This window comes from Haliaeetus leucocephalus, unplaced genomic scaffold (genome assembly GCF_000737465.1).
Source record: "Haliaeetus leucocephalus isolate CR32 unplaced genomic scaffold, Haliaeetus_leucocephalus-4.0 Scaffold351, whole genome shotgun sequence".
Classification (NCBI taxonomy): Eukaryota; Metazoa; Chordata; class Aves; order Accipitriformes; family Accipitridae; genus Haliaeetus; species Haliaeetus leucocephalus.
In genome coordinates this window covers 1119486-1132215 of record NW_010972787.1, presented here as the reverse complement: position 1 = coordinate 1132215, position 12730 = coordinate 1119486, and the positions used below count along the sequence as shown (strand labels likewise).

Here is a 12730-nt window from a genome sequence, read left to right as displayed (position 1 = left end):
ACAAAACTGGTAAGAGCTTCTGGTCCTTACCTGGGCTTCAGCACTGGCACAAGTATGCGGTATTTTTGCTTATGGTACCTGTGCATGAAATGAGTATAGGCTAAGTTGTTCACTGTGAGAGGAATTTGGAAAGCTATTATGTATGTATGTTTGACAGACCAAGCGCAGCCTCTCACGTGGCTAGGCTGACTTAGATTTCAGCCTTTTGAATAGCTGCCATTTTACTGCTCTGCTAATGAAAAGGTGCATTTCTTACCTACCTCTTGTGAAGGACTTCAGAGGTTAAAGAGCAAAGTGATATTTTATTACAATAGGTATCAGTCATGCAGAGAGCATTGGTGCTGCATAATAAGAGAAAATCAACTTCTGTGGCTGCTGAGATACCACCAGCGGAGAGAATTTCTGGCAGGGAACAGTAAACAAAACAATGGAGTGAGGTTTAGAATGGAGCATGAGCAGTCTGTGAGAGGGATGTCATTTAGCTGAGATACCTCATATCTGCTGCAATAGCTCATTCCAGCTTAGGTACCTTGGAACAGATTGTTCTCCTGAGGTACTTTATAGCTTAATCTAAATCATAGATAGGCTGAAGTCATCACCAACTGAAATCAAGGGAAAGCTTCCCATTGGCATAAATGACATTTGGATCATGGATTTAGTCACCACGTAACACAGGCTGCTAAACTCTCCTTTGGAAAGTATAATTTCTTTCATTGTTTTTACTACAAATAGAGAATAAACCTGACATCTCCATTACAACAAGAATAAACATTTTGGGGGTCATGCCATTCAGGTATCAGTTTTACTGAGAAACCCTAAGGAAGCTCTGCAGGGGGAAGAAGAAGTATTTTTTGTGCTTTTGTTGTTTCTGGTAAATACAGGATTGACAAAGTGAGCAGTGATGTGTTTGCTTTCACACTAAATGCAACGGGGATGTATTTTTCAGTGTTTGGCTGACTACTTTGGATTTCGACTTCATATATTACACCTACAAAATTGAAGAGTTATTTTAAATCATTGTGTCTTTTGAATAGGCACAAAATGACTATTTTGATTAATTTGAAAAATAATAGGTGTAAAAATTGAGGTTCTGGAAATGCCAGGGGAAAAATCTTCAATTATCTTTCTACTAATTTCAGCCAGTACAGTGATTTTAGTCTTTTCCTGAATAACTCAAGAATATATCTGTTGATATCCTCAAATTGCAGAATTTACACCTTGGTTAAAACCACGCATGGGAATTTCAGACCCCCAAAATAGTACTTTTAGGAAGAAATGTCCACTTGAGACTAAAGCATTACAATGGCAATACCATCTAAACATCAGTATCAGCCTTGCTTATGCACGAAGTGAAATATGGCTGATTGCTGCCTCTGCAGCATATCCCCATCTTTTGGGAATCGGTTCACAGTTCCTTCTTAACAAACCTGGATGATGGCTATTTTTTCTGCCAAACTGGAAAGATATTACTTTATGGGGGTTTTTTACATGTGTTAATCATAGAATTAATTTTATGGGAACACAGAGAAGGCCGAGAAGGCCCTACATCACTGACTTTTACTTTTAAATTATATCAGAAATCACATTGACTTAAGTACTGAGTTTTGCATAATACTATTAAAAGGAATTTTCAAAGAATCAGTATTTGAGTGCTTAGCACTTTTTCAAAATTAGACCCATTTACTGGCCAGAAAAATCATCAAGCTGTTAAAAGCTGAACTCCAAAAATACCTCTCTTATATAAATCCCTATGCCTCAGGGTATTGCTGATCTGCATTTTCTTCAATGTAGCAAAACTTGGGTTTCATTCATGTCTTGTAACAATGCAACATTAATTGAGAGCATCAAAAGCATGCTTTCCAAAAGACATTTTTGTCACTGCTGGTGAATTTCTTCCATGTTCCTTCGTCCTGGGGCTTTAGAAGGTTCTAGATGAATTAATGGCTTTGATTTTTTCTGCTTTGTTTCAAAGGAACTAAATGTTTTCACTTTTTTAAAATAAGGCTTTCACTTTTTTTATTTTACAAAGCTTATCAGGTAAACTCTATTAAAGTATGTGAGAGTGCTTATTAAAGTTATGATGATATGCTTGGTCAAAAGGCAGATTTCATTAAAATAACTAATTTATGTTGTTGCATTTTCTTGTTCTAAAGCCAAGTTCAATTTGCTTGACCCTGCTGGCATTAATAAACCTACTACACCTTCATTTGCTTACCTACGTGACAGAGATTTTGTTTAGTTTAATTTGGGAGGTTCCTGGGCTTACAAATCAGGATGTAGAAAATGTACAAACAGGAATAATCAAATAGAGTGGTCTGTATGGAGACATAAGAGCCTGACCCTATAGGAATGTCAGTAGGGGCATTTGAATTTATGATAGGAAATCATAAGTTCATGATTTTATGAATGTTTCTGCTGATACGGGTACAGCAGTATAACATGAAAGGGTTTTTTCTTACTGTTGTTGTTACTGCGTTCAAATATAAGTATTTCCCTGACTTAACCTTTGAGGTAAAGGCCATGCATGGCTTTTATGCAGGTGGACTCATTGTCATTCCTGATTTCTGCTTAAGTTTCTGTGTCAAGTGCTGCTGCATAGTTTGTGAAATTAAGTCCCAGTAACCTATCAGTCACTGATGAACTGGTGAATTGGTGAATTCCCAGTCCCACAGAAGTGGCAGGGTAGGAGAGATGCTTGCTGTTCCCCTGACTCCTGTTGCTGGCCACACAGCACGTATCACTGTTGTATAGGACCAAAACTCCTCTCCCTGCTTTAACCTCCACACTCCTGGACACCCTTTCTGCTTAGGAATGATCAAATAACATAGGTTTGCATTATTAATTCTGAAAGTCATTCCCCTTCTTTCTCTCTTCCCTAAAGAGGTAGGTAATGAAAGACAAGATTAAGACACAGTTTAAGACAAATTAAGTTGAGGAATTCTTTCAAAAACTCAGGCTCCCAGCCAGAAAGGAGAATCTAAGGCCAAACAAGGCTCTCCCCAGCAGGTAGAGATCCTCACCAGCTCCTTACAGATCAGTGAAAGTGTGTCCTGCTAATGTAGGCCAATCTCAGAGCTTATCCTTTCTCTCCCAGCTGTCAGGATTTCCTAAATAATTTCCTGAGTAATCTAGCCACAGGCATCAAGGAGAGAAGTGTCGGGAATCATCTGGGCTCTAAGAGAGGTACAAGAAGGTTTATGACCTTCTTGGAAGGTTTTCTCTGCCCACTCTTGTTTTCTTTAATATCTCTCCCATTTGTTTTGTGACTTCCACTGTATAAGGTCCATTTCTTCTCCCAGCAAAGTCGCTAGGTGTTTGTCATCCATTCCAGTGGTACCAGGAATAAACTATAATTGCAAAGCTGGTCATTTCAGCCTTTCCTTGCCAAGCTGATCCTGCCAAATGTTAGCTTTTCTTTTTTTAACATGAAAAAATAAGTAAATACATTTGAATAAAAATTGAACCGATTCATTCAACCAAAGGGAAATGGTTCATTTGGAGGCACCTCTAGGGAAAGCAAATAATTGAAAAGTTGCATTTAAAAATCATGAGCAAAGATACTGATGGGTCCTGGCTTTAATCCAGAAATTCATTATTTAAGGTACACAAGGGTGTAGGAGACCCAGGTTCAGTTCTCTTACCTGCCTGGGAGGATTTGAAGCCATGTCTCTAGCTTTCCAAGGGAGAGCCTGACTTGAAACCAACATCTAGAGAGCCCTAGAGGAGGAGTGTCCTCCCCTCAGACCCTCGCATTCATTCAGTTCGGCTCCATATAAATAGGCATTTGTTAGGGCAGGGTTCAGAAACTAGGGATATCCTGTCTGGGTGAGTTAGCTGACCATCGTGTTAGAGAAACTCTAGTTTCTGCCTCAATAACTGTTCAAGTACTTTATGTAGAACAGTGAGATCAGGAGGGGTTGAGGGAGTCATGTCTCCACCATCAGTAACCTTGGACTGCAACCTACCCGATACCTCCTTAGAAAAGATCGGTGTCTTCCAGGAGGGAGCCTGATCTTTCCCCTGTAGACCTGGGTTTGTATTATCCAGCTGCCCCTACATACCACAGCCACAGAAGAGCATAGCTGTGGTCCAGTCACACAACCAAACCCTGCAAGAGGAGCTTACTTCAATGCTTGTGGGTCATGTGCTGGGAGAGAGAGGGGCTGAGCAGCCTCTTCCCATGTTGCATCTAGTACATGGTCTCTCTCTAGCAAGGTTCAGTTGCACCTTATGTTTGTCCTTGGTTCTGAATAATTTCTATAAATTGCTTTTAACCCTGAATACGAGTCCTCTTCTGACCAAGGTGGGTGTGCAGTTATCCATTCATCATGCATATGTCTCCTCTCTCTTTATGGAGAGCCTACAGAAAGTGCAGTATTTTCTCTAAGACTTCAGTACAAAGGGAGACAAATACAAATAAACAAAATGGAGAGGGTTATATTTAAATTATTGTAATTTGTTAAATGCTAGCCCTGTGCTTGGGCTGTAAAAGACTTAGCAAGGACAGTCCCTAACAGATTTTGTGTCAGAATCAGACTGCTGAATTATCTTCATTGTCCCTCTCACCTTTCACTGAAATGTGGTCAAATAAATTACCTTTTGGCAGCAGGTACGGGAAGTCACTGCCTGGTTCTCACTCACAGGCAATCAGCTGATTTGCTTGCCTTTAATCCCTTTATTTCCTTTTGCAGGGAAGGCTGCTTCTCCCCCATCAGCCCAGAGGCATGTCCCCTTGTGCAGTCTTTCATGTGCCACAACCGAACGTTCATCCTGGACGGCCACGTGCAGCTGAAGACAGGTCTGCAAACCCAGGAGCGACACCTTTTCCTCTTCACAGACCTTCTGGTTGTTGCCAAGTCCAAGTGAGTATGGCACCTCAGGCACTGCTCCTACAGAGCAGCCCTTTTTCTCAGTGGAGCATAGCATGGATTTCCATAATGCTTTTTGAGTAGTAAATCTTCCCTAAATCATAAGGAAGCTTTTTATTTGGTCAACGGATGTTAGGTGCCTGACCTCTCCAGGCACCTTTGGAAACCCCATAGCCATAGAGGAATTCCAGGATGCAACATTTTAAAGAAGCATCAGATGTTCTTGAATATATTGCTTGTGTTGTATCATCTTCTCTGCTTGGGGAGCGCAGTGTCATAGAAAAGACTCATCGGTGCTCGACTGCATCCGTTGCGCTGCTTTCAACTGACTGTTGTGTTTTAGACAGGTCATCTTCAGTCCTATGGGGTGTGCGTAACACCGGTGGCTGTGTCGCAGAGGGGTTAGAGGTCTTAACGCTTACCTGGAAGCTGCTTTGATACGCAACAGTGATGAGGAGCTCTATCAAAATAGAGATTGCAGGTGGCATTGCGGTGTCCATCTCTGTAGGTTGTGCTGTGCCAGGAGGAGCGTGAGGAAGGGGAAGGGGAAGGGAGGTGATGCTGAGCAGTCTGGGTAGTGTTCATGTGTAATCAGGCTTGCTGCTGAGATCTGATTATTCACTCTACCATTCACAATTAAATCAGATTTACAAGCTATGTCTAGCATGCCAGCTTCATGCAGCATTTGTGGTTTAAGGCAATTTTAGAGGTTGCTTTCACTTGTTGTTTCGGGTTATGGGGAAATAATAATAAAAAATCCTGATGCAGCTTCATTTTCTGTTAGGCACTGTGTTTGTGGTTTCACAGGGTGGGTAATCTCAATGTGAATCCTGGGCTTTTGCAATGTGTCTTTTCACTTAAGCAGTTGTTTCAGATGCTTCTGGGAAAAGCCAGAATAAATCTGTGTTTTCTGTAGAAATCTGAGCTGTGTCTGTTTGAATCACACATGGTAAACATAACCCCCCCAGCTGAACTCTCTCATTTGATGTGGTGTGACAACACAGAGGACATTTTACCCAAAACATATTCCACTACGAGTGGTTGGTGAACATCAGGATATTTAGGGGAAATCCTGCTATTCTACCAGCAGTAGCAGTAATAGCATTGTTAATGTACTTATTTATGTTTGTGTCATGTTTAGGGTGGCCACCTCACCTACTTTAAGCTTTAAAATGTTAAATATTTGCAACTTACCTAGTCATCTAGGGTCCTCTTATAGTCACTGAGGGAAAACCAGCACCTTCCTGCAGCAAACTCACCTGGCCCTGGAAGAGTGTCGACGGTGGGTGAGGGGAGTCATGCTCTTGGGGGTCTCTCACTCTGTCCACTGGCTATTCAGTGGGCATAGTCCACTAGCTTATCTCCTACAATGTAGAAGACTAAATTCAGGAGAGATGAATCCCTCCTTCCCTGCTCAGTGTGCTGAGCAGAAGCAATGTTACAATCCCAGACTGAGCTGCATATTACTGCAGGTTTGGCTGGGTCTCAATGGGACTATTTGCATAGGAAAGCACTACTCAATGTAACCACTCCAAAATCTGGTCCCCAGGGAGTAATAACACCTCTTACAGCATTTGATTTAATGTGGTGAAGAGTCTGCAATGTTTGAAGAAGGTGGAAGAGAATAAATTGTGCTTCTGCATGTGAAAAAAAGGGAGGGAGGCAAGTCTATGCTAGAAATGGTAAAAACAGTATTTTGAGCGATACTACTTCATTTATTTTAAAGAACTAATTGGATGTTCTCTCTACAGCTGCCCTGTCAGCAATTAAAGCATCAGAGCTGTCACTAATGAATACTACTTAAAAATCAGCATTTTTAAAGCTATCTCATGCTAAAATATCATCTCTGATTCCTAGAGGGAAAACCTGAGTGGTGTGTATTGCTATGTGGCTGTGACCATTGACTGTTACTGACTTTTTAATAGCTGATGCACAGTCAAGGCAGCAGGTCACCAGGACAGAATTAATGATACAGTTGAATCTGATTTAACTTCAGAATTATTCCTTGTGAAGGTACTAAAAATTTGTAATACTCTTTTATGTTAAGTAGTTTTTCAGCTTGGGGCATGTGAACACCTAAGATATCTTAGGTACAGCTTAGTGCTGTACTGGTGTCAGCTCAGCTGTGGGTAGCCAGTCATGGTACAAAGGATGCTCATGTATAATTAGACTTTGTATGATCAGCAAACGGGTACGAATTTTTCCTAAAGAGGGCAACGAGTATCTTGTGGCCTCTGAACTTCTTGAGTAAACTCCTGTACAGCACTGAGCTCATGCTTAAAGGCAGCGAATTGGCATTGCTCCCATGGAAATCTGGGGGGGTAAGTCCTCTCCACAACCAGTCCGTGTATGACTTTGGACAAGGTGCCTGTGGGTTTGTTTTCTGCTACTTTCTAATCATTTTTGAAATGTAGACTGTTATCTTTTCAAATCATGCATTAGCCCAGCTTATAAAAAATAAGAAAAATACTCACATGCTCTGCTTTTCTCTCTGCTGCCCTGTCCTTTACTGCCTTCATGTGAGGATTAAGTCATACATTAATTAATTGAAAGAGTTTTTCTCACTAAACCAATGTTAAGTATGTAAAATGTTACACTGTTTTCTATATATTGATTAGATTTCTTACAGAGAGTGTGTGGTTTTATTTAGCAGAGGAAATATTTCAAGGATCTGTCAGTTCAATGATCAAGGCTTCTCACATAAGTTTTTGTGTGGGAGGCACAGAGAAATGTCTTCCTCTTTCTCCTTTGTAATACATACATGCATTTTAAGGTTATTTTCCCAAGGTGGCTGGACATAGAAATTAATGGTTGAGTGCAGACATGGAATTACAGTAGCAATCTCACGGTAGATCCATTAATGCTTTTGTCAGAGGGTCCTATTAAGGAGATTAGCAAATCTAGTGAGAAGTTAATCTTCCATCTGTTAACGGCCACAAGGTATCCAATTGCCACTTACAGAAAGCAAAAGGAACTGAGTTTAGTCTGCAGAGGTGGCACAGTTTGGGGTGTGTCAATACCTACACCATTGATGTTCATGATTTTTCTGTTGATTTCAGTGGACTCTGGATCTGCCTGATATTTACAGTGTAACACTTGCAAGGAGACTTACTTCCTTAAAAAAAAAAAATCTTCGTTAGATTGTTACTCTTCCCATTTTTCAAATGTTCAGTCATGCTGCTTCGTTAGTCAGTGATGATACATTCATTTCTAGAGCTAACGCTTTGGCACTTAAATGGAAGACCCACATTTCACAAATGCTGAGAACCCATGGATTGCATAAAGGACATGGCAGGTAGAGATAAAATTGTACTTCAGGCTCTTTAGATGTTAATGGAGGCTACTGTTTCAGTGCGTCTGGAAACCAGGCCACTTGAATACTGATAATAGCTGAGAGCTGTGACTAGGCATGGCAAACGGGGTAAGAATATACATCAAGCATGATTGGAGAACATCTTTGTGCTTCTGCCAACACCCTGCTGACACCCGCTACTGGCACTGTAGGGGACTGGCTTTATGAACTGCAAATGTGAAAAAAGTGAAACAGCATGTAGAGAGTTCACTGTACTGGGTAATGGGAAAGAGAAATTGAGGAGAAAGGGAAGGTCAACAGATTGATTCAGTGGAGTCAGACCAGGCATCCATTTATTAACATCTGCATTAGAATTCACAGCTGTATTTTTTTGTAACTCTGCATTTTCACAGTTCATTCTGTGGTCAGTCAGTTACAGTTATTTCTGTATTCTTGACAGATCTTACTTGTTGCATCACAAACTGATTTGTTGACGAGCATGTTGAAATGTTCTCTACTTTTGATGGGGTAGCAAAACGTGATAGAGTAGAGAGGTGAAATGCGCAGCTGACCAGTAAACACCATGGTCAGCTTAGTTTAGCTGACCATAGTGTTTAGCTTTTAGTTTAAAAAATACATGAACTTGAGATGGTATTTTACAGTATTTTATGGCAATCTAATTGAAGTGCACCTTTTTGCCAGGTGTGATATGCACTGATGGTCCTTTCTGGCCCACCACTGTAAACACTGCTGGGTTATTAGTGGTGCACTACCCCATTACACCTGTTAGCACAATGTCAGCTGGAAACCTCAGATGAGTCAGGGTACTTCACGTTCATCTATGTCCTCTTTAAAGCCACAAGGTTCAAGTACTTTAATGTTTCAGACTGTATTAGTTCAGTCTGTCCTAAATCAAATACCTAGTAAGTGAGACTAATCTCAGAGAAGGTAGTCCATGTGTATCAAAGCTCTAAGAAACTCCTTACCTGGCATATTTATTTATAGAGCACTAATCACCATGATACCTGGCACTGTCCCCATCCACATTTGCAACACAGTGATGAGCTGACATGCTCTTGCTTGCATTCCTTGGATTAGAAGGGAAAAACATTTTCAGGGGAAACGCTTTTCCTCCAGCCTTTCCCTGCTGGCCCAGGAGAACCATAGCTCAGGTAATTCAGTCTGCAAGGGTTGAAATGAGTGGCTGTTGCATTGCTACAGAGCTGGACTGACTTTGTGAGATTTTACTTGTTTCTTACATTGCACTGGTGCCCACTGATCCTACAAACGAAGGAGACTTATTATGAGAAATTAAGTGGAAGAAAAGAGTTGAAATTAAAACATGAAATTCTGTAAATTTGACCTTTACTGTACTCTAATGTTCAGTAGGATAAAATACAGGAAGGGCCAAATTTTTAAAAAATTGGGGAAATTATGTATCTTCCTTGTAGATGAGTAGATATTTTCAGAATGCACAAAATCCTGGCTCATTCTCCAAGTGGTGTGGGCCTAAAGCTACCATGCAGCTACTTCGTGGAGGCTGTATGTGACCTGTGCTGTAATTAACACAAATGGCAGTCTTCTGCTTGTTCTTTCTTCAGGATTGCTTCATTTGCTCTGGCTTAGTTGTCACTACTTAAACTCACCATAGTTGTTGACTCTGTGGCTAAGCAATCCAACTATACTGTTAACTCCTCAATGGCCCTAAAGTCACTGAAAGGAGAGTCCAACACAAGTGGCAATCTTTGCCTCATGGTGAGATTTGGAGGGGAGCTCTAGACATGGGCAGTTTTCCCTGAAGAAGGGGGATGTCCAGGGATGCCACAAGCAACCTATTTATCCCGCATATAAGATATCTGTTGATCCCATTTAGATCAGAAATTGATATATTTTTATATGCAGCCCAAGTAAAACATTGTTTTCTTTAACTAAAGCAGAAGTGCTTCTTCCATCAGCTCCAATGCAAGCTTCATATATGCCTGAAGGAAGAAGAAACTCTGAGTTGTTTAACCTGCCTTGCTCTGTTTTCATGTGTGTGACATACCTGTGAATTTCTGCCGGCAGGTCGCACTCTCATTTCAAACTAAAGTGCCAAGCACGTCTCTGTGAGATGTGGACAGCATTTTGTACAGAAGAAGTCTGTGAAGGCAGCACAGACCCAGAGAGGTCCTTTGTTTTGGGCTGGCCCACCACAAACTGTGTGGCAAATTTCAGGTAAGAGCTGAGGTATGTTTTATTTACTAAGTTACTTAAATATTTTTAGGCTGGCAGGTAACGAGACTGTCACGGATTCATTTCAGTGAATGTGAGAAGCATGTACTTACTGATTCTTAAACCGATGCCTTCTGCTGTGAGCAAGTCACTTACCCTTCTGTCTCTCTGCAAATGTGGCAGTGATACTTGCTTATCACTTAAGAATTTGAGAAAATAAATGATTTGGCAAAGCACTGTCTGTGTTGCAGACTTGCTCAGTGGAAATTCTTTTTTTTTTAGTATAACTTGACAAACATCTTGGCTAATTAATGAGATGAACTACAAATAGTAAACAGCCAAGCTAATGAAAGGATCAAAGAGACTCTTGTAGGACACTTTTAAACAGAAGAGCTTGGACTGGAAGTAGCAGGAAACATACAGTGAAATACTGACCTTGTCCTATTTCTCTTTTTAGTTTAATTGTGCCAGAGAACATGTCAAAATTCCTCTTAAAGCAGAATCTCTGAATTTTAATAGAGAGAAAGATTTTTGGTCTGTCTTTGCAGCATTGACTGTAGAACACATAAGGGCTGTAGAGGTAATTTCAGTGATTAGACTAATTTTAGTCTCAGCGGGAGGGCTCTGTCGTCACTTTGGATAAGGGAGGGCACCATCCCCCTGAAATCCCAGCTGCTTAGCCACAGTAATTTGGCTGGGTCTTGAAAAATACATTTTCCTCTTTACCAACAGAGAGCAAAAGCTGACGCATGCAGCTTAATTTGTATGTCACATTGTCCATATCCAAAGAGAATGCTGTGCACAAACTGCTCTCTATTGAGCTGGTTGTGCTGTTTATGTTTTTTTCACTTAATAGTCCTGAAACAAAGCTGAAATTTTCTATTGATTTTCAGTTGAACTCTTGCCAACAAACGAGCTTTGATCTAGAGACAGTACATGATCCTTTACAGCTATCAGAAAATAGTTGGATATGAAAGCAATAGCTTCAATAAAAACAGAGTCAGATTTTATGGAAGTGAAATTATTTTATGTCTGAAGGTACACAGAAAAATCTAAAATGCCATGCATGAGTCTGTAGATGCATATCCGACAGAATTGAAGCAGTCAAAGCAGAATCACATTTTTAATGTATATAAAGTGCATTACCCTCACAGCATCATTCAGTAGGCTTATAGCTTCCTAAATACCTGCTTTGAAAATTTGAAGAACTTGATCTGCAGAAGCAGCAGTGGGAATAGCAGTTACTCCCATCTGGGACAGGATTTAAATCAAGAAAGTTGAAGCAAAATTAGGTTAGATTCCTTACACTATCCTATTATTAGCTACATTTAACTGGACAGTTTTGTATCCTTGAAATTGTATAAATGAGATAAAGATAAATGAGATAAGCCTTAAAATGTCCGAAGTTAAACCCTACTAAGTATAACGGGACCTTTTTTCATTGTGGCTTATGTGTACTTTGTGATGTGATAAACCAAGTAATAAATAAGAAGAGAGTTAGAACAGTGAAAGTGGAAAGAAGTCTATGTACCTAAGGAGATACCTTTAAACTTTTGAATTAAGCCCTTATTTTAAAGTCCCCTCCTATTTGGACATTAGTTTAAGAACTCAAATAATTGCCTACTGAATTCACTGGTAAAGCTTTAACTTCTGTGATAAAAACTGGTAACTGGGCCTTTGGATCCCTGTGGCAGGCTTTTCAGTTTATTTTACAGGGAAATAGATTTTTCATTCAAATTTTGAAAAACCTTTTAGTTTTTGTAGGTATTTATGGAAATTGCATCCAAGAGTCAGTCCGTTCCACTGTGGTTTGTACATGGGCTATTTTGGTATTAGAATGATGGCTGATTTGTCCCTGTTTTTCTCTAATTCTTGCAGGTCTGCAGAACAAAAGGAAACATGGCTGTCTTTTTTGCAAAGGTACTTTATTACACAGTCTTTGAAGACACTGAAAAGAGTGCCCGTCATCTAGACCAGTGATTCCCAAGCTGTGGTGCCTATGCCATCATGATAGATAAGCTCTTTCAAAGTGATATTAAGAAAAAAATGATCTCTTGTCTTCTCCCTGCAGAAGATGGTATGTGCCATTCATGCAATGATCACTGCGCAAGGAGGGAAATGCTTCCCTGTGTCTGAACATGGCTCAGCACAAAACTGGAGCAATTCCTATCACACATGATCCCTTCCCTACACAGTTGTAGGAGCCTCTGCCACCATCGCTCTAGTTGAGCCTGGGGCTTTTTCCATGGTGATGGCATCTAAGCAAGCCCAGCTCAGGAACCTCTGCTCTAACCTATCTGCTGCTCATGGCTGGCTGTATTTTGGTCTTACAAAATGTACCACAAGCTGGAGGGAATGG

At 40.5% G+C, this 12730-nt stretch overlaps 1 protein-coding gene across 1 annotated transcript in view; it reads left to right on the top strand.

Moving 5' to 3' along the window:
• Window positions 1-12730, top strand: part of ARHGAP20 (Rho GTPase activating protein 20) — a 61871-nt gene that overhangs the window by 25262 nt on the left and 23879 nt on the right. The window contains exons 4-6 of the mRNA XM_010572609.1: window positions 4692-4862; window positions 10225-10374; window positions 12250-12291. Coding sequence (XP_010570911.1) covers window positions 4692-4862; window positions 10225-10374; window positions 12250-12291 — 363 coding nt within the window. The remainder of the gene's footprint in view (window positions 1-4691; window positions 4863-10224; window positions 10375-12249; window positions 12292-12730) is intronic.